The following is a 24,032-nucleotide window of genomic DNA, read 5'->3' on the forward strand; positions in this document are numbered from 1 at the left end:
GGCTTCCTGCCCACAGCATGGAGCTTGATTAATGTATTTGAGAGGTTCTGCTGGAAATGCAGTAACAGATAATGTGTGGGTTGGGGAAGGGAAGCACAGAGGAAAATTGGGATTTGCTCCAGAGAAGTTGGAAAGCCCTGTGTTATGGGCTGAACAGCAATAGTGGCAGACAGGACAGATTGAGGATGGGGAGGATAAATATGTTCTGCAAAAGGCAATAGCTGGTTTCTTTTTCGCTCTGCTTCAGAACCAACTGTTGTGAACATTACTGTTAGTAAAAACAACTGTGTAATTTCCAAGAAAAAGCAACTACTCATTGGAACTTGTGGACAAATCCATATTGTTGCCTGAGAGTGTTTATTTTAATTTAGAGAGGTGAAACTGTTTTCACAGTAAAGTGGAGAAGTGTGTGGGGAGGGCAATCAATAGACTTACTTTTGCTCTGGGTGTTAAGGGTGGTAAAGTCCTGACTTAGATCATGTGAACTTCAGTCCAAAGCTGGACAACTCCATTTCTTATAGTGTTAGTGAGACCCTGTACAACTTCAAATGATTTAAAACGATGCTTCTAGGAGCTTCCTGAGGCTGTGGCTCCAAGGAGGTGGGCACTGTTGGACCCCACCTGGAGGCTTTCTTCCAGGGAAGGTTACCATCTGTGATAGTTGTGCTTGTGTGATCCTGGACCTTTTAGGGTGCCAACCCCTTAAAGGGTTTTAAGTTACTGTAGTCTGTACTTGAAGAAAGCAAAGGCAATTTTAACTAGTGCACTGCCATGTCTGTCCTGCTTGTTGATATGAAAGGGCTAAAGTATGGATGGTTGGAGAAATAATGTTTTAAAAATGAACATAAAGCTACGGAAGGGTACAGATTTTCATGCTTTAAAGAATGTCTTATTAGCTTTATAACTCAGGTTATAAAGAAGCTCATTCTATAGGCAGAGTACCCTTCTTCGTAGGTTTTCATGCATGTTTTTCTGAAGGTGCTGGTTATCTTAAAACAACCTGATGGGTGAAGGCAAATGTGTCTTGATAATGTAACTGCTAGGTCAAGATACAGATGAAGAATGTGAGTGAAAGTTTGTGCTTGGGTGGAACAGTTCACTTAATCTGGCATAACTCAACTTTTTTCTCACTTGCAGCATTATGCAGTTACTTGGAGCATTTCCTTCTCCCAGTGGTCCTGCTTCTCCTTGCAGCTTGGTGAATGAAACCACATTAATTAAATATTCCCGTCTCCCTACCATAAACAAGCACAGCTTCCGTTACTTTGTTTTGGATAACAGCGTCATCCTGGCCATGTTGGAGCAGCCTCTAGGGAATGAACAGAGTAAGTTCAGATTTCCCATTTCGTTCTTTCTCAGGCTAAAACTTTCTGTACAGAGCTGTGAAACAAAGGTACTTCATCAAGTGTCTCTCTCACGTTTCAGGTTGTGGGTGGGCACACAGAGCACACCCACAGTGTTGCTCTGGGATGAAGTGCTGGGAATAACTTCAATGCCAGTGATAATCAAACGTGCACAAGCCTACCCAAATTGTTCATGCAGTTGTCCAAGTATTTCAACCAGTTAGATCATATTCTTGCTGCTGACTGCCATTGAAATAATGGGTGATGGACAAAAGCAATAGCGTTACGCTTTTGAATTGAAACATCCTTGTTCATACAAGAATAAAAATCTTAGGAGTATAGGAAACTTGATAGAGATAAGTGCTTAACATATGGTTAGTATGTCTCCTTTATGCTTGCACCATTACTGCTGCTTGCTTTAGGCCTCCTATTACTGCATATTTCTGTGGGTGCTTTCAGCTCAGGTGGTTTTAGTTGCTTAGGTGCTGTTAAAACTTTCCCATGTCTGATCCTGTTCTATCAATGATGCCTCCTGTAAAGGAGATTTGTCACAGGGTGTTGCCTTTCACAGCTGAGTCTAACTCATTTCAGCCTCATAGACTTTGATCTTCAGGAACGTCTATTACAAAAATCTGGTATTAAATGATGCTTTGAGCAGAATAACTGATCTCCCGTAAGTCTTCACGTGTCATGGTGTTACCTAATAGAACAGATGAAAATTCTTTAACATGTTACCTCAGTTAAAGACTAACTTATGTTAGAGCTGATGTACTGTCCCCAATACATCTTCCTCATCTGTACATAAGATGGAGCCTAAAAACTAATCTTGAAAGCAGATATTGCACAGAACTGCATGAACTAGTGCTGAGAAGTTGAGTTGTTGTCCAGAGTGCTCTGACCATGTTGAGAATCACTGAATAGATCTTGCAGGAGGTGACAATGCTGGGAGCCATTGCCACATGTCCACCCCCAGTCTGTGTTGTGTCCTGACTGGAGTGGATTAGAGAACGCTAAGCAATTCTCATTCTCACTCTGCCTTTGCTAAATGTGTTACTGTGGAATCCTGCAAAGATGTTGGAATCAAAGTTAGATTATCTTTTCTTGCTGTGTATAACTTGCTTACAAATCCCCTTTGAATTACAAGATTAATTGCAATTATACACAAGTACATCAGGCCATTTCTGAGGCAGATCACGGGAGTGACTGAGGAGCTGGTTTGGGTGTTCTGTGTGTGTGCTTATGTACAGGGTGTGCATAGGCTGTGCTGCACCCTGAACTTCCCAGGGAATACTGGGGAAGGAATAGAGTTCTGCTAATTATCTGATGGTGCCAGTGTGTGGTTTATGTGCACGAAAGATAAATGCAAATACCTTTAAGAAAAAAAACTTATGATGAAGTATGATGATCTCATCTAAGGTGACTAATATTGGTAGCCTTTTAAATCTTGAAGGGAGACCGAAATCCCTGCAATGTTAAAACCATCATTATGCCAGTACAAAGGCACCTCAGGACTCTGTAGTCTTACCTCCTGCTGTAGACAAGGCCAGCGCTGGATTTGGACCAGGATAACACAAGCTGGTGTTGCCCAAGTGGGTCTTGCAAACCTGAGAGGACAACTTCTCTGTATCCCTATTCCTTGTGGGGAAAAATTTTCCATGATGTGGAGTCAGAATGTTCTGAGTCTTTGTTTGACCATTATCTTTTGTCCTTCCGCTGTTCTTACTGCTGCTATTTGTGAGGAACTTTTGCAGAAGGTCATGGAAGCATCATGGAAATGGTGTCTCCATATTGTCATTGTCTCCCCTAAACAGGCAGTGACTAGAAAATCTTCTTTTATTTCCTTGGAGGTATTTGGAGGAATTGTGATCTGCATGAATTTGGACAAAAAGTTGCTTTTAATGATGAAACTGAGCTAGCAAGTATTGAACTGACATAGTAGACTAGCACTAGCTGCTGCAGAGAGATTTGCTTGATTCTTACCAGGAGTTTTCTTCAGGGTCAGGGAAGAGTTAACCGTGAAAGAAAAACCTCTACTGTCATGCCTGCATTTTCTTCTTGTTGAATGATTACACGGTGAACTGTTTGCAGTATATGATGATGTCTTATTCTCTTTACCCATGTGCTTTGCAGATGACTCTTTCCCCTCTGTCACGGTTTTGATCCGTGGGACATCTGGAAGATTTGCGTGGGCCCAGCAACTCTGTCTTTTACCAAGAGGAGCTAAAGCGAATCAAAAGGTCTCTATCAAAGCCCGTAAAGAAATCTTTAACTTAGAGATGTTCAGCAGAAATTCCACTAATGTGAGACTGCCCCCCAGAGCTGGTGATTATACATTAAGGCTGAGCCACGGGGCCTTTAGCTGTAGGTAATGTGCCACATCTCTGGTGACTCTTTACCACTTGTGATTAACTACAGGCTGTGAAAGTGCTGTTGCTTTCTCGTCTTGCAGATTTGCTTGAGGGAGGGAGAGCCATGATTTTTTTTCTTTTTTTTCTTTTTTTTCTTTTTTTTTTCTGAAAGCATCTTCTGAAGTGATGGGATAAGGTACAGTGTATTTAATGTGTAGGCAGGGCTGGTGTTCAGGTGTCAGACAAAGCCCTTGCAGCAGAGAGAGTGAAGTCTGGAGGTGTAGAATGTGGTGCTGCAGAGACAACAGGTCTTCAAGCTACAAAGCCTGATGTTGCAAAGATGGCTGTAAACCTGCTGTGAAAAAAATTATCTAGAGGAACTCTGGAGCAGCTCTAGAGAGGAATGGTGGAGGAGAAATATCTCAGTCTTATTTTACATTTATTTTATTCTTACTGCGGTTGTCTAATGGAGCATGTACTCTTGTCATGAAAATTTCTGTTTGTGAACTTCTCCAAATCTTTAAAGTCTTCTCATGACCCTCAGTAAAAGAAAGGCACTAATGTAGCTGAAATGAGGGCTTGTCAGTCTTAGCTAGCATGTTCACATTTAGATGAATGCAATCTCTGTAAAGCAGCCTTTGGGAAGACCATCCAGGATTTGTTTGGAGCTCTGCTATCTCTGGAGCTGAGACCCTTGGCTAAATAATCTCAGTCGAGGTTATATATAAGTGCTGCCTCTTTCACTAAAGGGCAAGCCATGATCTGACTGCCGACCTCCTCACCAGTTTTAAGGGAATTTTTCCAACTTGAAGGCATTCTATAACATAATTGTTAATGGTTTTGCCCTTTTGAAATGTAATCAGTAGTAAACTTAGGAAACAACACTGAAGATGCCGTAGAAGTCTTGCTTGCTTGGAGCTGATGCACCTCTAAACCTGCACCTAGATCATTTGTTGCTTTCTTTGGTAACTTGAAGTTTGGAATTACATAATGACAGTATAGAATATGATGTTGTAGCAATGTCAAAATTGCACCATGATCCATGATGCAAGTCCTTTGGCTATTCTGGCAATGCATCTCCTGACCCACAGCATTGATGCTGTCTTTGAGGCCTTGGCTTGTTGGGATCATCACAGTCAGGAGGGTTGAAATGGAGCTTTTCAAATACTTGCCAGCTTTCTCTGAATACAGTTAGAATGGGCTGAAAATAAGATGTTGCTATGTAAGCTTGCCTTTGCCTTTATTTTTTTTTTTTTTTGGGTTTGCAACTGTTTACAGGCTAGATGCTTAGCAGGGTTCATAGATTTCAAAGTGGACAGTTGTCTTTTTAAAATTCACAGTCACGTTTTCAATACAAGTCTATTAGTTTTAAGTATTTAATGTTTTTTTAATAATGCTGCTCACTAATAGATTATTGTAGTTTTGATGGGGGGGGGGGAAATGTTTTTCATCTGTTATAATGTTGTCCAGTGATGCAATACCTTGAATGTAAAAACAACCTTTTTTTGTCAGACATTTGTACCAGAACCTCGACCAGCTCCTAAAAATGATGTTGGGTTGAAACACAGTGTGAAACAACGCCCTTTTCCTGAAGAAGTGGACAAGATTCCATTTGTAAAAGCTGACTTGAGCATTCCAGATTTACATGAAATCGTGAATCAGGAAGTAAGTAACTGTCTCTGACTTGATTTTGTTCTTGGGGTTTTGGTCTGTTCATGAGTCGTGCACTTAGGTCTTAGTGTAAATAGTTTTACTCTTTGGCTTATCCAATTTCATATTAATAGAATTATAACCTCTGCAAATTAGTTCAATCTATGCACTTCTCCAGGAAGATGCCAATGCTTTGGTTGTGTTATTTGGGAGACACTGCTCAACATGTTTTCTTACTGATCCTGGTACTGTAGGAAACAATGACTTGCACTTGTTGCTCCTTCTAGGGAGATGGAAGGGTCTTTTCTGAGACCTTTCTGAGGGAAGAAGAGAGTGCATGTCTCATATTTTAAAGTTTCACAGGATCTAATTTGTTTTAGTTTCTGTCCTCTTAAATAGGAGAAGCCATAGCTGATACTGGATATTCACAGAGCTCTCCTATGCCAACAGGGTGTTTAGGTGCTCACTTTGCAGTGGTTGCAAGGTCTTTTTGCAAGTGTTTTAGTAACCATTCTGATGGTGGACTGCAGCTGCTGCTGTAGAGCTTTCCTAAGTGATGGAATTGTTTTCTTAGTGGATCTTTGTGATTTTGGTGATATCAGCAATTCATGCAATGTTTTCCAGCTCGAAGAGCGCCATGAGAAGCTGAGGAATGGCATGGCTCAGCAGATTGTCTTTGAGACTTCCATAGATCAGAGAAGTGAAGAGGAGTGGCGGAAGAAGAGCTTTCCTGATCCCATCACGGAGTGTAAGCCCCCGCCACCAGCACAGGAGTTCCAGACAGCACGTCTGTTCCTTTCTCACTTCGGGTTCCTCTCATTGGAGGCATTGAAGGTGATCTGATACCTCTTGGTGTTGTGCAGTTCCTCCAGTTCCCATGCGATCTGGCTTGACAAAAGGGAGAAAAAAGTTTTGTTAGTGGAAGATCATCTGTGTACTTCCAACTACTGTTCAGCTGCAGTCTAATCAAATCAAGTGATAGATTCCAGTATTCCAGGATTCAGAGCAGGGTTGTGAAAGGCCGGGCCTCAAGCTGAAAATGCTCTGAATAGGTGTCTGTATCTTTGTTTTTAGTCAGTGCATAAGCCATCACACTCAAATGCTCACAATTCAAATCATTCCACAGCTTGAGTTAGGTTTTGGGGTGGTACTTGAAGACTCTTTGAAACACAACTGCCATAGAAGTTTTGCTTCAGAGATGGTTGTGCTGAGGTAGTTCAAACATACATAAACACTTGGTACATAGCAGATGTAGAGGTTTCTTTTTAAAATTAAAATAGTTATTTTTAGAGGTGATCCATATTCTTAATTTGAAATTCTGCCTCTTACCAATGGATTCCCCCTTGTATTTGTTGCTTTTCCTTCCAAAAAGCCGTCAGGAAAAGTAGACTGTAGAGCGTTTGCAAAAATGATGTCTGAAAGTGCTCAGTATATTACATATCACTGGTATTTAAGTTGATCTGAAACTGCACATGCAACTTGTGTGCATAGCTGTGGTATTCTTAAAGCATCTGCTGTTTTTGTTGTGCGCTCTTCTTGAGGAAAATATTATGTCTCACTGGCAAAGTACCACTTCTATTTAATGAGAGTGGAATGCAACAAATTGTCAACCTGTTATGCTTGCTGTTACTCATTTACAGTGACAAGATTATATTGCATCAGAAATCCCTGTATAATTTTGCTCTTAGAGAAGGGAAGCTGTCTTTTTATATTTTAATGGATTGCCATTGAAGCCATAAAGACCTTTCAATTAAGAAAGAGGGGTTTTTAAGCTGTTGAACTCTGTCTATTGGGCAGGAACCTACTAACAGTCGTCTACCTCCTCACCTGATTGCACTTGACTCTGCTCTTCCTGGGTTTTTTGATGACCTTGGCTACTTGGATTTGTTACCTTGTCGTCCTTTTGACACTGTTTTCATTTTCTACATGAAGGCAGGCCAGAAAACTAGCCAGGAGGTAAGTGAAAGTGTAGAGAGCCAACTAGACTATATTGTCTTGTTTCTGGTAATTTCCAAGTGGGTAAAGCATCGGTGCTGGTGATTAGAGTGGAGTGTCAGAGCCAGTGCAAGCTACAAGTCACTGCATACTCCCTTCATCTGTAGGTTGAAGTACGTTACTCACACTTAGGATTATTGTAACAAATTAATATATTTTTAAATATAGATAAGAGATATATTATAATATTAATAGTATTTTTATTATCTGTTCTGTCCTTATTGTCCTTATTTGTAGAGTTCAAAGATTCAGATCAGAAAAGCATTTCAGCTTTGTTGGCTCAGCTTGCAGGGAAGGTTGCAGTTTGTTCCAGCAATGAGCAATGTCAAGGTAGTTTGGTTTCATTCTAATGTTAAACACATGTTAAAGGAATGAAAAACTTTCTGCAAGTAAGGAAGTATTATTGCATTGTAAGTCTTTACGCCGTAATATTTAGGTTCAAAGGTGATTAGATTAATCAGGTTAATTTGTGCAAATCTAAATTGACTTCTTTGTGACCTAGAAACATGCTAAGAGGATTAAGGGGCTCATTAGGAAAGAATGTTTCTCTAGTACCTTCTCATTCCATTCATAACTCTTGTAGTAAAGAGTAGAAGCGTGGCTTCCATAATAAATTGTTGTGCCAACTCCTTGTGTCACTGTGAATGCACAGTTGGCAGAACACTGCAGCACCTTCTACTTTGGTGTGAGACCCAATTCTTGAAACCAGGGTCATCTGTCTGTGAGCATTCAAATTGTCATTCAGAGTAGCCAGTGCAGAATCTTTTCATCTGCAAAGTCAGCTATGAAACAAGATGTGCTAGGTCTGCCTTTGAGCCGAGACGTGCACTTGCTGAACTAGCAGAATGCTTATATGCTCTTATTGAGCTCTTATGTCTTCCAGCCCACACTTACCCTAACTTTTTCTGAAGCACAACTATGGTTTCAATGTGCTCAGTAATGAGGATTAATAATATTTCAATGCAGTGTGTCTAGTCACTGCTGAGCACTGTATGAGGCATTAGGATGGAGTGTCAGGACTTTGTGGCTACACAAAGCCTTCAGCCTGGAAGCTTTCCTTCCAGCACCCATCCCTGCAATTTCTATTTTCTTGGGGTCTGTGTCCCAGTGTTCTGCCCCTGCACAAGCCAAAATGATTGATGGCTCTGCCACAAAACAAATTCCTGCATGGCCCGGAAAGTATGGATGGATTGTTTGTTCCACCAACCCCAGTGGTTCTGGTATCCAAATCACACGTGTCCTTGTGTGCTGTTAGGTGAAGGGCTCAACTCTCACTTGGTCATAATGAGATAAAAATTGCCTTAACATGTGGAAATATCCCAGATCTCTGTCAGAAGTAGAATTAAAGTTTAATATGAGCGGTACAGTGTGATGTTTGATTGAAGTGCACGCTTAATGCTACTGAAAATTGGTTTGGAAAATCTGTTTCATACTTTAATGTAGTGTGACACCTGCCCTTTAAATCATTCTATGTCATGCACAGGTGAGTAGTGAGGAAAATACCTTTCTCCTCAAATTTTAACTTAGTCTAATAGTGAAAAATGTCTAGAAAACCCTTGTGTTACCTTTGGTGCAAATGCATGTTCTGCACTGAGTACTCAGTGTTTTTTCTGATGGGTGCTTGAGTCTCAGAATTACTGTTTCCAGCCATTTAATTCACTGGTTTACAGGCTTTAAAAATGCTGGCAGAAAGTCAAGTTGATTGACTAGGACAAGGCCAAGCAGGGTAGGGGGATGCTGAGGAGCAGTAATGTCCATGTAGAAAGTCTGGGGCTCCTGGCATGTTCTGTAGTTATATTTGGGCAAAACTGTGTTGGTGACAAAAATTTAATTAAAAAGCTGGGGAGGAAGAGACTTGTTTCCTGCTTCGGTACCAGTATGGTGCTGCTGGTGGTTTCAGATCTTGAAGAACATGGAGTCTTCCAGAATTGTTCAGCCTCACTTCCTGGAGTTCTTGCTGTCTCTTGGCTGGTCTGTTGATGTTGGGAAGCACCCTGGGTGGACTGGTCATGTCTCAACAAGCTGGTCAATCAACAGCTGCAGTGATGAAGAGGCACCTGAACAAGGTATGACATGGTAAACGTCTTTTGTAGTAAATTAAAATGTTTTGGCTCCTTTAGAAGACTTTTTTTTTTGCTCCTGTGTACCTTTCTGAACACTGATGTGCTTTTTTTTGGTTGGTTGGTTGGTTTTGGTGGAGTTTTTTTTTTGTTTTTTGGGGTGTTTTTGTTGTTGTTTGGTGTTTTTTGTTGTTTTTTGGTTTTGGGGTTTTTGTTTGGTTTGGTTTTTTGATAAATGATGTTTGCTAGAAAGAAATGTGTAAATATTAAATGAAGCTTCAAGTCAGAGTGAGCAAAACTAATGTCTGTATATTGTTGGGAGAAAGTAGCCTCAGCAAAAAAAAATACCTCTGGGCTCTATTTTTTAAGATTTTAAAATCTTTAATATATTATTCCAAACCAGTATTCAGGTGAAATCTGTTGCAGATTGTTCTGTGTATTAGCAAATAGGCTTGAAATACAGTGTGATTTTTTTTTTTTAGTGTTCTCTAAGTAGATCAAAATGAAATACTGACTCAAGCTGCTGTTTGTAGGTCCTGGATGTGTTAGAACCTCCACATGGCTCTCTGTTTTGCTTCATTGACTCTGCTTTTTTCTACTAGAGCAACTCCTACCCTTAGCTTGTCATATACCACCCTCTCCCCATTCTGTCACCCAAAATGATCCTCAGGAATGTGAGCTGCTATCCCAGGATGGGAAACTGGGGGTTGGGTTAGCTTCTCCCTTGGACAACTTGATCAGATTCTCTGGGAATTGGTAGTGTCTGGGCTGGTTTCAGTGTCCCTGCTCCCAGGCCCAGACCTGTTCTGGGTGATCTCCAGAGCCACAGCCTCTGGTGGGCCACCCAAAGGCAGTGGTGAGGCTGGTGCAGCTTGTTCATCGTCCTTGACCTGATGTTGGCATCAGGTGTGACACCATTACAGCTGCAGGTGCTTAAGCAGCACTTGCTCTGCTGTCCATTCACTGTGTCTTAGGACTGTGTCTTTTTCATTTGAATGAAAACACAGACCACTAAATAACTGAATCAATTCAACTAGCTCAGGGAAGAAGGAAACAAAAAAAGCATTCAGAAATGGAGGGGAGGAAGGGCAGGTTACTTCTAATCTGGTTCTGCTGGTGAATGAGCTGGAGCACAGGTCCAGTGAGGAGCAGCTGAGGGAGCTGGGGGGGCTCAGCCTGGAGAAAAGGAAGCTCAGGAGAGACCTTCTCGCTCTCTACAACTCCCTAAAAAGCATTGCAGCCTGGTCAGGGTCAGTATCCCAGGTAAGGAATGACACAATGAGAGAAAACAGCCACAGTGCAGGTTTAAGTTGGCTATTAGGGACAATTTCTTTATGGAAGGGGTGGTCAGGCACTAGCACAGGCTGCCCAGGACAGTGGTGGAGTCACCATCCCTGGAGGGATTTAAAAGCTGTGCAGTTTGGTGCACGGCAGTTTGGTGGTGAGTTTGGCAGTGCTGAGCTAACAATTGGACTCAATGATCTCCAGCCTCAATGATTCTGAGTCTGAAATAGCTTCTGGTGAGTTGTGGTTGAAATAATTTCATGGAAATGTTTCTCTGCAGCACCCCCAAAATCAAAGAAATTCCTAAAGAAATGGGTTCGAGTTGTAGTGCTGCTCCTTGGGAGCCTGTGCACTGGAGATGTGGGAATCTTTTCCTGATGCTGAAGAATGGCTTGGAGTCTTCAACATGTCTCTGGCCACTGCTCTGTCAGTATGCTGAATTTCACTGCTCCAGTGGCTTTGCTGAGACAGCTATCCCAGGAACACTTCTGTAAACTGGATCAGAGAAACAATTCATTTTAAAGTCCTTGCTAGTCTTTCTGGAGGTGACATGGGGAAGGAAGAGGGAGGAGTCAAGTTCTTTCTCTGCTCTGATGGCCTGTATTGGCCAGTTGTGGTGAGGGAATCAGTGGGTACTGAAAATGAGAACCTTTCTTGCATTGATTGGTGACAGGTCTTTTTCTAACTCTGCTTGACAGAGAAAAGACTGAGGAGAGCCTGTAGAAACTGGCTTGGAATTCTAGAATAGTATCAGACTGAAGTGATATGTTAGAATCCTTTGGAAATTGAATGCATGATGTTGCTGGATGGAATGCTCAGAAATAGATAGTAGGTATATTCTTGTGGCAGATGTGCTTACTAGAGTACTAGGAAATAAAGAATCCAGTACACTGGAAATGTTCAAAATGAAGCCACTCGCAACCCCAAATGCCTTTCCCTTCAAGATGATAAAAATATTTATCTGAGAAAGGTTATTAGCCATGAGATTTAACTGCTTTCATTTTAAAATGAGATTTGCATGATTTCTTCTCATTGATTGCACCTTGTATTTGAAGGTCATTTCTGATGCAGAGTGTAAAGAAGTAGAGCTTCCTTCTGGCTAAACTTTCCTTTTCTGTCCATTTCAGATGATCTAATTATCTCAGAAGATGTTGGGGCAAGTATCTTCAATGGGCAGAAGAAAGTGCTGTATTATGCAGATGCCCTGACAGAAATCGCCTTTGTTGTCCCATCACCAGTGGAATCCCTGAGTAAGATCTGTCTGTACATGCTCTATACAAAAATGAAACCAACAGTTTTTTTGTTTGAGAACTCTTTCAGAAGCAAAACATAAATAAATTATGTAGTGTGTTTAGCAAGATCCTTTTCAAAAGGTGTGGACATTTAAATTACAGCATTCTAATCCTTAAACTCCTTCCAGATGTGGCATCTGTTCTGTACCTTTCTCTGAACCTCAGTAGATGTCCAGGCATGCACAGCAGTTTCGTTGTTGCCAGGGTGCTTTAGGTTGGACATGTGGTTCACCATTAACTGGTGTTGCCCATATTTTTTTACCTTTCCTGTCAGTGATGTGCTCCTGCAGCACACACAGGAGTGTTTGTGCCACTGCTAAGTAGAAAAGCAACAGCCTTCATGGCATCTTTGGCATGCTAAAAGTTGCCTGGAACAAAATATGGTGTAGCCATAGGAAGGAGGAGACTCTATTCTATAGGAAATTGTTAGGATGTAAGTCCATAGGAAGTGCTTTATTGGCAGTCTGTTTCTGGAATAACTGGCAGTTATGTCCTAACTTCTCTTCCTGCTTATGAGGACTATATTGACTTGGCCATACATCTGTACATGTCTACTTTCAAAAGCCTTACATTTTTTAGTATCAAAACCTTATATATGATGGCAGCTTAATTTTTTTGGTGGAAGAATAGACAAAACCCACCTTTTTTTCTTCTGTCTTACAGCTGATTCACTGGAAAGCAGTGTCTCTGACCAAGAAAGTGACTCCAACATGGATCTGCTGCCAGGAATATTGAAGCAGCAGCCTCTGACACTTGAACTCTTCCCCAATCATACAGACAATCTTAATCCCTCCCAGCGGGTAAGACAAAACCTGCATTGAAAAATGGTGCTCTTTTTTTTTTTTCCTTTCAAGAAGCATGCTGGCAATGCTCAGGATTTTTGATAGTCTATTATTTGGTTTCTGGGTATGTAGAGCCACTTGTTCCTTGCCATTAATCTTTGTTATCTTTGCTATTCAGGCTTTGGTCCTGCCAGAGTTTGTCTCTACAGTAGTAGATAGCAAGATTACATTACTTAAATATAACACTTAGACATGCTAAGTGGTAATACTGTGCATCCTGAAATCTTGAAATGTGTGCAGGAAAAAGTATATGCAATATTTACAGAGTAATTCAGCCTCAAATCCATGCTTGGAAATTGAGGATGGATAGACATGAACACTTACCTACCCACTTATAAACAGTGTCAGTTGTGTCTGAAGTACCAGAAGTTGCTTTTGTACCCTAACAAAGCAGAAAACCATGAACTGTTGTGTCTGTAAGCGAAGGACTTATTACTGCTGATTACTTGTTTAGAATTCATTTCTGAATGTATATTTAGTTACTCATTTAAGGTCTTCAGGAACATTAAGAAAAACTTCTAACTGATTCAAGGTTGATTATATATATGTTAGTTTATATTGAATACTAGTAGGTTGGTGACCTAGATTGCAGTGAGTAGTTCCAGCACAGCTGCCCCTGCTCAGTAGCTGGCAGAGGTTGTACCTGGCTGAGATATGAATGACTGAGGAGCAGCTGGGAAATACTTGTTGGCTGCATTATTGGATTCATGATGTTTGCAAATGCTACTCTTCCCTCATGTTCGAAACAGCTCAGTCCTACTTCTAGATCCAAGAGGATGCCTCAGGGCCGAACCATTCCACCAATGGGACCTGAAACCAAAGTGTATGTGGTCTGGGTGGAACGCTATGATGATATAGGTATGTACAGCTAACTGTTCACTGAAGTAACGAGAGGGCAGGAACCGGAGGAAAAACCCTGTTCCTTTATTTAATTAAAAAAAACCCCAAACTAGATCATGGAACCACAGACTGGTTTGAATTGGAGGGGACCTTAAAGCTGATCTAGTCCCAACCCCATTCCATGTGCAGGGACAACTTCCACTACGCTAAACCAGGATGCTCCAAGCCCCATCCAGCCGGAACCCTTCCAGGGATGGGGCAGCCACAGCTTCTCTAGGCAGCCTATGCCAGGGCCTCACCACCCTCACAATCAAACTATGTCCCTATTAATGTCTATAACAACACTAAGATTCTGAATCAGTTCTTCAGTATTTGTGATCCATGAGGATGTACCTGAATCGGTGGCATATGGAGGTCTGAAGTTTCCTTTAGCACTGGCAGTACCTGTAAAATGCTGTCATGAACCTTCTTAAGCTCAGCACTCAGGGCAGGTGTGTTCCCCTGCTTTTGAGTTCTCCTCAGCTGTTGTCTCCTAGGAGAGGATCTGGTTTTCTTTCTTTAAAAAATGGCTTCTGACACCTGCTGCTTCTGTGCTGGAGGGATCATCCTCCTCCTTGGTGTGATGGCACCTTTGGAATTCCATAGTCTCTTGTCAGGGGAGGCTCGTTTGTTCTGTACTCAGGGTGCCTGCTTCATGCTCCCTTTCTGCTGTGTTGCTCAGGCAAGCTCTGGCTGCTCATGCAACTTTGTTTCTTAGTTTAGTGTTTCCTCTCTGCCTCAGGTTACTGCTGCCCTGGGAGAGACCCAGCTTTGCTTATCCTGTTACAGCCATGGCATGGCCGGGGTGAGCAGCGTTGAGGAATTCTTTGTCCCCAGGAGTATCTTGTGCGCTGGTTCCAAGCCATGGCCTGGCCTCAGTGCTATGCAAGAGTCTCTGTGCACTGGTCTAGCTCACCAGTGTCTGCAACACTGGCCAGGAACTGCTGCTTTATTTTGTCTTTGGTTTCTAATCCTGGTTGCCTGTCTGGCAGTAAGGGTGGACCTTAATTAAGGCCTTAGCTCCTTCCAGAGTAAAGGAACCATGGGAATGGGAGCAGCAATCAAGAGGAAGCTTCCTGTTAAGTGTAGATGTAAATTCTCAGGAAGGCCACCTTGTCCACAGTATGCCCCTCAGAGCCTTACTGAGATCAGGAGGAGACAGCAAATTCTGCATCATCATTTCCTTGTCCAGACATTGGCTCGGAGTGTGTTCCAAGCTGGTGTCCCTGACCCACTTCTTGGGTGGCAGCTAGACCCCTTTCAGTGCCAGGGCAACAGTTGTGCTACACAGGCATGCTTCTGCTTGACTGTTTCTTTCAGCAGCCATAGGAATCTCCCAGAGTTCTGGGCCTGAAGCTGAAGAAATGTGTTTGTGAGCCTCAGTAAGCCTGGCAGTTGGATGGAGGGGAGAGCAGCTCTTGGAAGTGACTCCTAGCCCAGAGGCTCTGCCATATGCTCCTTATGTTCTTGGCTTTTGCCTTACGCTTCTGGTACATCTTTGAGTCTGGACACTGAAAAGCTGTCACTTTGTAGTCAAGGTTATCACCCTGGTGCCAACTGCCTGCCCTTCCTCTTGCTCCATCTTAGAGTGTGTCCATGGCTTGCTGTGATCTCCCTCTGCTTGCTCAGCTGTTGTGTGCCCTTAGCATCCCAGCTTTGATGGCCACATCTGGGTTTGGGCCTTAGAGTCCTTCTGCTGGAAGCACTGTCCTGCTGCCTGAACTGTACTTTTGTGAGTAATTCCCGACATCTCTTAACACCTGAAGAAGGTGTTGGGAAGTGCCAAATCCCCTTAAGGGACTCAAGTTCTTACTTTTTCCTCATTCACATTCATTATTCAGTCTTTGTTACCAGTTGCATGGCAGCAGAATTGTAGGTTATGGTAGAGATCCACAGAGCTTGGATTTGAGGAAGGATATCATGTTTGTGGCACCAGGGCTCAAGGGAAACGTTAGGTGTAAGTGGTTGGCATTGTTCAGTGCTCCTCGCAGTATTCTGAAGGCTAATCACTTGTGGATGGGTGAAGATGCAGTGAACAATAATTTGAAAGACCTTTTTGTGGTTGAACTAGTTCATCTCCTTCCTGCTTTCATGATTCCTCTAGAGATTTTGACCTTTGGGTTGAGAGAATTTGAGTTTTGGCACCTCATCTGTTGAGTGCAGGTGGCTGAGGTGTGTGTACCCTCCATGAATGCTGAAACCAGAAGCCAAACAAAGATGCTAGCTGTGCAAGAGCACTAGTGGTATAAATGCTTGATGACTGTGTGGTTTTGACTGATGATAAATAATTTTTCCTTGTACACAAAAAAAACAAATCCTGAACTGTATTAGATAACCTTTATTTGGTGCATCCTGTTCTTACAGAAAACTTCCCCCTCCCTGATCTGGTATCTGAGACTAGCACTGGTGTGGAAACCACAGCCAATAGTAGCACTTCCCTGAGGTAAGGCAGCTCTTATTTTCATTATTTTTATTGGTTTCTCAGTGGACTGGTTTTTGGTTGAAAAAGTGAAAGGGCTCTTCATATCACTGCAAATAAAATATAAATTAAAGAACAGAAAATGTGCAGTTTTATCTGAGTCCGTGATGAGCCTCCCTCCTGATTGGCTCCCTTGTGGGGTGGTTAATGCTGCATACACACTGTACTCTGCCTGCAGGGCTCTCCAGTCCTGTGGGGACAGAGATCCTAGGCATGGCACAACTGGCAGAGCCCTTCTGAGGGTTCAGAACATGCCCCAGGATCCTGCTGCCTTAGCCATGAGGCATTTTAAAACTTTCTTTTAACACTTAAAGGGGTCATTAATTGAAACAGTGCTCTAAAACTGATTCAACAGTTGTGTTTTTCCCTTTAGATCTACCATTCCTGAGAAGGAAATTCCTGTGATCTTCATCCATCCTTTAAACACTGGCTTATTCAGGATAAAACTACAAGGAGCAACTGGGAAATTCAACATGGTTATCCCACTGGTGGATGGAATGATAGTCAGTAGAAGAGCTCTTGGTAAGCGAAAGCATTTTAGGAATGTTCATGTTTTGGGGTTTTTTAATAATAATAATATATCTGTGCAGTACATGATCTGGAATCTTTCTTGGGAAAAAGTGTTAGGCATTGCTGAACAAATGAAAGCCATGCTTTTTGCAGCAGCAGTGGGAGCAGGAACAGCAGAGGGAGCAGGCGGGCAGCACTTGGCTGCCAGAACAGCAGGACAGAGTGCTGGAACTAAGAACAGGGCCTGTTTAAATAGGAGAGATCCAAAATGTGACCCTGGTATTTAGCACAGAGAACCAAGGTGCACCAGAGGGTGCTATGGAAGTTGTTACTTTGCTGATATGCTGTGTGTTCCTTCTGGTTTAGAAGCCAAAACAAGGATTAAAACCACAGCAATTGAGGATTTTCTTGGGTTTAATAAAAGTACCATGCAGGCATGTGTTAACAGGTTCCATGTGTGCCCTCTGCCTTTTCCTTTGCTCCTGGATAGATTCATGGACCTGTCCTGGTATTGCTGCTATTTAGCTTCAGTAACTGGAGGTCCCTCCCAGCGAGAGCAGTGCACAGGACAGAGTAAAATGAAGTAGTGAACATTAGGATACCTGCACATAACCATAAAGCTTCTGTTGGAGGTGACTTTAAGATTCTGGGGCTTGTATGCTTAATTCAGTGATTGGCAAATTGAAGCCAGACCTGGGCCCTTAAATTACATTTATGAATTCAGCTGATGACAGTGGCTTTTACTGAAAAACTACCAGGTACGTTTTCCTAGAGTTGGGCTTGTTTTTCTGCTGCATCAGGACTGTTAATATAGTGAAATTTTTCTCATCTCTAAGTTCAGCAGGTAGTTTGTGTGCAGTGAGGTCCTCTACATGTTTCTGTCTTTAAGAAGGAGCTTGTGAAACAGCAGAGGGGGTAAGGGATACCTGCTTCCTTAGAAGCATAGAATTTTCCTTTCAGAATAAAATAAGATCAAGTTAGCTGCTGGCTTTTGAGTGCTGCTACTTTGATTCCCTGCCTCCTTCTGCAGCTGCATCCAGCAGTGTGAGTTACAGAGGGGTGACAAAAGTGACAAGGCAGTGAGGGGAAGAGAAACTTGTTTGCAGCCACAACCCCATCAGGTCTTTCCTCATCTCCTTTCCAAGGAGAAGGCTCTGCAATTCCTACTGGAAAAAGGTACTGACAGGTACTTTTTTCATTCTCAGGGCTCCCCTGGAATTACCTGGTATGACCTCAAGGCCCACCTAAGGTCCAGATGTGCAGTGTAGCTGGGGCTGTGGTGCTGTGACTCCTGTATTGGCTGCCCTGGGTTTGCCCTCTTGTCCCGAGGGTGCTTCTTGCAGGCAGCTGCTTGGCTCTGGCAAAGCTCCTTCTCCTCCAGTCAGTTTAGGGTACCACTGAGTGAGTCCCTTTCTTCCTTCTTTACAGTGAAGGTCTTTACAAGCCTGGGGACCATGGCTGTCTGTTATCAACTGTTCATGGAGAAAAGTTCTTGACTTGGTGGTGCTGAGCATCTCCCCTGAGTTTAGATGGGACAGAACCCAAAATTCTTTGTCTGGGAAGCCAGAAGAGGGATGTAGGACTGAATTTAAATTTGATTAAAATGTTGTTTCTTTTTCAGGTTTTCTAGTGAGACAGACAGTAATAAATATTTGTCGGAGAAAGAGGCTGGAAAGTGACTCATACAACCCCCCCCACGTCCGCCGAAAACAGAAAATAGCAGATATTGTCAATAAATACCGGAACAGGCAGCTGGAGCCAGAATTTTATACCTCACTTTTCCAGGAGGTTGGGCTCAAGAACTGCAACCCCTAGGTCATTATCCTTCCAGGACAATTAGATCAGAGGTTGGTGGCTATACTAATGAAAACAGTTAAATAACATCAACAAATTTTCTCAGCCCTCCAGAATTCAGGAAATCATGTTCTAGCACAAGTCAGCAGATACCACGTGGGAGGAATGAGAAATGAATCCGAAACATTGCAGCTGGGATATTGAATTGATTCACCTACCCTCAGAAGATTACTAAATTCTAGTCTTCCTGGATGCTAGCAAAATAATCTCTTCACCAGTCATCCTTTCCAGACTAATTAGGAACTGTAGGTGTCTTGCTCTGAGGGGAAAACAATCAAAGTAAAGCCATCTCTGCATAAGAGGGTGGAAATAAGAATACAAGCAAACCTGCCATCAGATGCCTTGCTGCACTCATGTGTCCAAGGGCAAGAGAGCAAGATCTTTCCTTGGAGGAGGAGTCTGTTCCAGAGCATTAACTTTCCCTGTAAGAACTTCAAAGACACTTTGAGTCCCCCTTCAGTGCTCAACAGAAGATCCTTCACAGGGTGTAACCCATCCGTGTACCAGAAGCCAGAGGAGGAAGATTGCTGGGAAGAAGCAGGCCCTGAAAGCCAAAGCCCAGATGATGTTATGTGGCCGCTGCCACCAGGGCTCCGAGCGAGTCCATCTGCATACGAGACAACCACCATCACCTGAAATCAACTGACTTTCCAAAAAGAGTTATTGTTGGATAGAGCTTTTCATTATATAAAAGCGAGGTTATGACTTTCAGGTCTGTTGCAAAATGTCACATTTAATTTCAGTAGCTTGATTTTTATTTTTTAAATTCTTTTTTTAATGCAACTACTTAATTTATTTTCAAGTGTCTGTGTCACCTCCTCACCATTTCCATAAAAAGCATAAACATCACTTGCCTTCCTTCCATTGGATTGAAATCTGAGATTTTGGGACTGCCTCCACCCTGTTATTTATAGCATGAGCAGTTTTTGCAGCTTCTACAACAATTTTCAGAAGCTCCTGTTAAACAGACTGAACAACTCGGAAAGAAAATTTTTACCCATTAATTGCAATGCCATGGAAGCCCCTTTGGAGTTACAATTCACATTGTTTTGAATCTCCTGTGTGTTCTCACATTTGGCAGCAGTGCTTCCCTTCCACCTAGGTCAGGAGTTTTCATTTTCAGCCTGTGGCTTTGATGTGTTCAGGACTCAAAGGATGTGCTGGGAGAAGATGTTTATAGCTACAGTCGGGATCTCAGAGGTGTGGTGGGCGCAGGCAGCCCTGGGAGCACCTCTGGCTTCAGGCACATCCCTGCTGGTGTTGCTGCACTGAATTGTGGCTGATGCTCCTGGTGAGGTGACAGCAGCAGGGTCCTGATGCTTCCAGCGCCAGGTAATTGGAGAGGATGAGTGAGCAGGACTTTGGGGAGCTCTTCGCATTATTTTCAAAGTGGTTTTAATAAGCTGTGCTATGCATTGCAGTAATACTTGTCAGGCATTGAATTTTGATATTTCAGATCTACTTTTTGCAACAGTTCTGACCTGAAGCAGTTTTAATTGTTTCATTACAGCTTACCTGCCAAGGACAGACCTTGCTCCTGGCTTTCCATGTGGTTTTTCACAAAGAGTTCATGGAAACACAGGCCCCTAAAAATACACGTGAAAGGACTTTGAGGTGGTCAGCCAAGGTGATGTGTGCTTGTTGCAGGGAACAAGTGCACTGACTTCTCAATTCAGGAGCTCTGGAATTTGATCCAGATGAATAAAAAGTGAAAAAATGAAACCACCCAAAGAAAACCCCTGTAGCAGGGTGTGTGCTGGCTGGCCCATACCTGTGTGCTGCTCAAGTGGCATGTGGCAGAAGGAGCTCCAGGGCACTGGTTGGGTGCATTGGCCAAGCTGTGCAGGGAACTTGGACATCCTCATTCCTCTGCCAAACTCTTGCCAGGAGCAATTTAATGCACGGATGCTAAATTTACCCACACTGTGTATGTACCTATTGGATCTAATTAACGGCCAAACACACTTGAGCCCGCTGGTTTAAAAGGCATGAGCAATGCATGTGTAATCAATAAACACCCTGAGCACCCCCTGAGCCTGCACACTGATGGTGTAAAAGCAGCCCCACCTCCCATGGCTGGGTGTTGCCCAGTCCTGGCAGATGCAGCACAGCTGCCAGGTGCTGGTGCAGGCAGTCAGGAGAAGTCACGAATGCAGATGGGCCTTGGGGCAAACCCTGGGTGGTTTCTACAGCCAAGTAGACTGCCTGAAGATTTACTTTCTTTAAAAAGACCTGTGCTTGGCTGAAGGGTTGTCTTGGGTCTATTTCCATGTTCACCTAAAGACACCCATGGGAGCAGTAACAGCTTTGAGAGCCGGGTGGCTTGGCAGGAGTCTGGAAAGAAGGGAACTTGGGCACATTGTGGCCACTTCCAGTGCCAGGGGACAGATGTATCATGTATCAGTTGAGTTGTAGAACCAGCTGGTGAGCAGGTTACAGGTGGTGTGACATGACTGTATATTGTGGGATTGGCTCTCTGGAAAGTTGAGCCTTCAGAGAATCACAGTTCAGTATAAAAATGTTGTGATCCAAAACTGTGCTGCCAGCCCTCATGGTTTGGCTGCTGGTCACAGCAGTGGGCACCCTGGGCAGACTGTGCCAGTGCAGGGTGCCTGCAGGGACTGTCCCTCTTTCCCCAGGATATGTGGAAGTCTCAGGCTTCATAACAAAATGCACCCCAACAGTCTGGGGCATTATATCCATCTCCTCTCAAAATCTGACCAAACTTCAATGGCTTTAGCTAGTCCAGGGTACTGTCTTGAGAGCTTTTCCCCTGAGGGGTCAGAGCAAATGAGGTTTATTTCCATTGTGACTTGCAAGAGTTATCCAAGAATCCAGATTTTTTTTTTTACTATCACAAACTGCTGCATAAAATTCCTAACTTGATGCTTGAGTGACTTAGGTCAGCGTCTCTGTCCATCAGAAGGGATGAGGGCTGACACCACCCCCACCCCCCGACCTGCAAGTGTTCCACAGTAATTAACCTGGGGACTCTTTTCATCCAGCCTTTCAGTTTGGGTTCAGAATTCTGTTTGAACAGGGTGTTTGTGTGAGTGACCGCTGTCACATCGTTAAACATGGTGGTGAAATTACATTTTAGTACCTTAACAGAGACTTCTAAAGAAAAGCCATTCTTTTAAAGGTACTTCTAGGAAGGCATTAGAACCTTCGAGCAAGCAGGAGAGGGGGAGGACAGTGCCTGTGGAAATTGGTGCATCTGTGTGTAGCAGTGTGCAAGGCTGGAAGGAGGAGCAGCCCTGGCTGCCCCAGGCTGTGCCTGCTGGGTTCTCCATAGGTCATGGTGTTTCTTTTCACAAGGTTCTGCGTGCCCAGGAAGAGGAGAAAACTAAATTTCAGCCTCACAGACAAATTTGATGCATTTTCCTGATTGTGTAATTGAGTGATACCTTTGAAGGCAAACACAGCCCTTTTCCCTATGGATTTAGCAGGAGCAATTAGAAGTGAGAATGCCAGATATCATGTGCTTCAATCATAGACAATTTGTATGAATTCCTGTATGTTGCCAAGACATGAACGTTCTGTTCTTACTGTATTTTTCTGTAAATATTCCTGGCGCTAAGTTGTAAAGTAAAGGTAAAATGTAAATACGAAGATGTGAACTATGTTCCGTTGTCTCTAGTACTTTATCTCTTATTTGTTTAGGGAAGGCACACAAAGGCTTGTTTGTATTTATGCCAATTCTTTGTCCAGGAGAAACACATCAAATATTGAATGTAACACAATTAGTCCAATAAATTTTAAAGATTCTTATCTAGTAACTTTGCACTCGTCAGTTTTTAGTATATTCCAAAACCTTGGTTGAGCTTCTCCAATGGAGATGTTTCCTAGGACAGCAGCAGACAGAGGAAGCAGAATTGCACACCCTCTGCACCTCAGTAGCTCTGGGAACAGTGAGGCTCGTAGGTAAGAAAATCATGTTGCATCTCGATAGTCTGGGGAGTGAAAACACTAAAGACTGGCTTGTGAAGGGAGCCTGATGCTCTTGCAATGCCAGTGTTCTCCAGTCACTCCACGTGCTGCTTCCCATCTTAGTGTGGACACCCCCCCAGGACAGGGAGAAGCCAGGTCCTGTCAGGGTGAGGGTTCTGCTGTCTGGGCAGAGAGGGGAGAAGGGATTGGGCTCCTCAGCTTGGATGTGGGGAGGAGCTGTGCAGCAGTGTCCCACAAGGGTGATGCCCCCAGCGAGCCCTGGGGAACTGGGTGGGTTCAAGAGAGGGTTTGCCAGTGCCATCCAGCCAGATCCCCCTGGACCATCTCTGAGCTCCTTACGGAGGGGATGAGTTCCCAGCTGGGTCAGGGCTGCTGGACTTACGTGTGTTGGTGCTTGCTGTGCAGGGGCTGTTTCCCTGGCAGGGGCCCTGTGCTGCCCTCTGGGATTTCACCTTGGCAGCAGCTCTTTGCCCATCCCAAGCTGCCCAGCCTGAAGACTGGAACAAAAGCCCTGAAGTGACTGGTCCAGAAACCTCCAGCTGGGATATGTGAACATTTGTTTTCCTGCTGGCTTCATCTTCAGTAACTTCAGCTGGTACCACCCATCTAAGCTCCTCACCACAATATTTCAGGGAAGGTGTGGTGGGTTCAGAGAGAACCCTTCGGAGGTTCTCTCCCAAATTTGCCCTAAACCAGGACAAGAAGGTTAAAGCAGGTCCCACAGTGATCTCTGAAGAATCACAAACATGATGATAAACAGTTGAGTATCTTCCTCTGCAGTCCCAAATTGCAGGGCCAGGCACAGGAAGGGCATTCTGGGGCTGGTTTGGAGCCTGATGCTTTCTTCTTTCCTACTGAGAGGGATTGATACTCCCAGGTGTTTTGGAAGGTTGGTAATCTCACCTAAGGCTTTGGATTGGAAGTGGGTCTCCATCAATCAAGCAGGTGCACAGTGGGGAACAACCTTCCTCTCTGAGCCCAGCAGCTCAAAGGCAACTCCAGTGGCTCTGTGCCTCCAGGTTCTTAGGGCAGGAGGGCCCAGCTGGAAGCAGCTCCTTGGTTTCTGAGGAAGGTTTCCCTTCATCTGGGGTGTGGGTCAGGTCATCTCCATGACAACATCACAGCATCATGGAGGAGGGCAGCATGTTGCTGTGGCAACCAGGAGCATCCCAGGGGCCTCAGCCCCCCTTTAGCCTTTTCATGCTGCTTTGGGGATCCCCTTGTGCCCAGGAGGCATTTTCTCTGGAAGTTGTGGGCAGCACCCAGGGCACAGCAGCAGCCATGGGAGTTGGGTGGAGGCTCACCCGGCTGCAGTGAGGTTTAAACCTGTTTTCTCCTTCCTCCAAGAGCCACGAGATTTTCTTCTTTGTTATATGTATTTTTGTAGATTATAATTAACGTTAATAAACAATAGATTTATTAGATTTCTGCTCTACCAAAAGCACCCACCCCACACACAGGGCCCAGATGGGTCTGGCGCCCCAGCAGCGTGTGACAGGATGGGTGGCACACTGCAGCTCCGGGCTCACACCAGGGATCCTTAGG

The 24,032-nt window shown here is 43.7% G+C and overlaps 1 protein-coding gene across 4 annotated transcripts in view; it reads left to right on the top strand.

Moving 5' to 3' along the window:
- Window positions 1-22,311, top strand: part of RALGAPB (Ral GTPase activating protein non-catalytic subunit beta) — a 64,183-nt gene extending 41,872 nt beyond the window's left edge. For all 4 annotated transcript variants that reach the window (XM_041490432.1, XM_041490433.1, XM_041490434.1 and 1 more), the window contains 12 exons: window positions 1,138-1,325; window positions 3,474-3,580; window positions 5,204-5,356; window positions 5,966-6,175; window positions 7,139-7,297; window positions 9,237-9,402; window positions 11,808-11,930; window positions 12,636-12,772; window positions 13,564-13,672; window positions 16,058-16,136; window positions 16,546-16,694; window positions 18,304-22,311. In XM_041490432.1, the coding sequence (XP_041346366.1) occupies window positions 1,138-1,325; window positions 3,474-3,580; window positions 5,204-5,356; window positions 5,966-6,175; window positions 7,139-7,297; window positions 9,237-9,402; window positions 11,808-11,930; window positions 12,636-12,772; window positions 13,564-13,672; window positions 16,058-16,136; window positions 16,546-16,694; window positions 18,304-18,497 (1,774 nt within the window). In that variant the 3' untranslated portion in view covers window positions 18,498-22,311. The remainder of the gene's footprint in view (window positions 1-1,137; window positions 1,326-3,473; window positions 3,581-5,203; window positions 5,357-5,965; window positions 6,176-7,138; window positions 7,298-9,236; window positions 9,403-11,807; window positions 11,931-12,635; window positions 12,773-13,563; window positions 13,673-16,057; window positions 16,137-16,545; window positions 16,695-18,303) is intronic.
- The last annotated feature ends 1,721 nt before the right edge of the window (window positions 22,312-24,032 follow it).

The sequence above is a fragment of the Pyrgilauda ruficollis genome, unplaced genomic scaffold, assembly GCF_017590135.1.
Source record: "Pyrgilauda ruficollis isolate IOZ18807 unplaced genomic scaffold, ASM1759013v1 scaffold123, whole genome shotgun sequence".
Classification (NCBI taxonomy): Eukaryota; Metazoa; Chordata; class Aves; order Passeriformes; family Passeridae; genus Pyrgilauda; species Pyrgilauda ruficollis.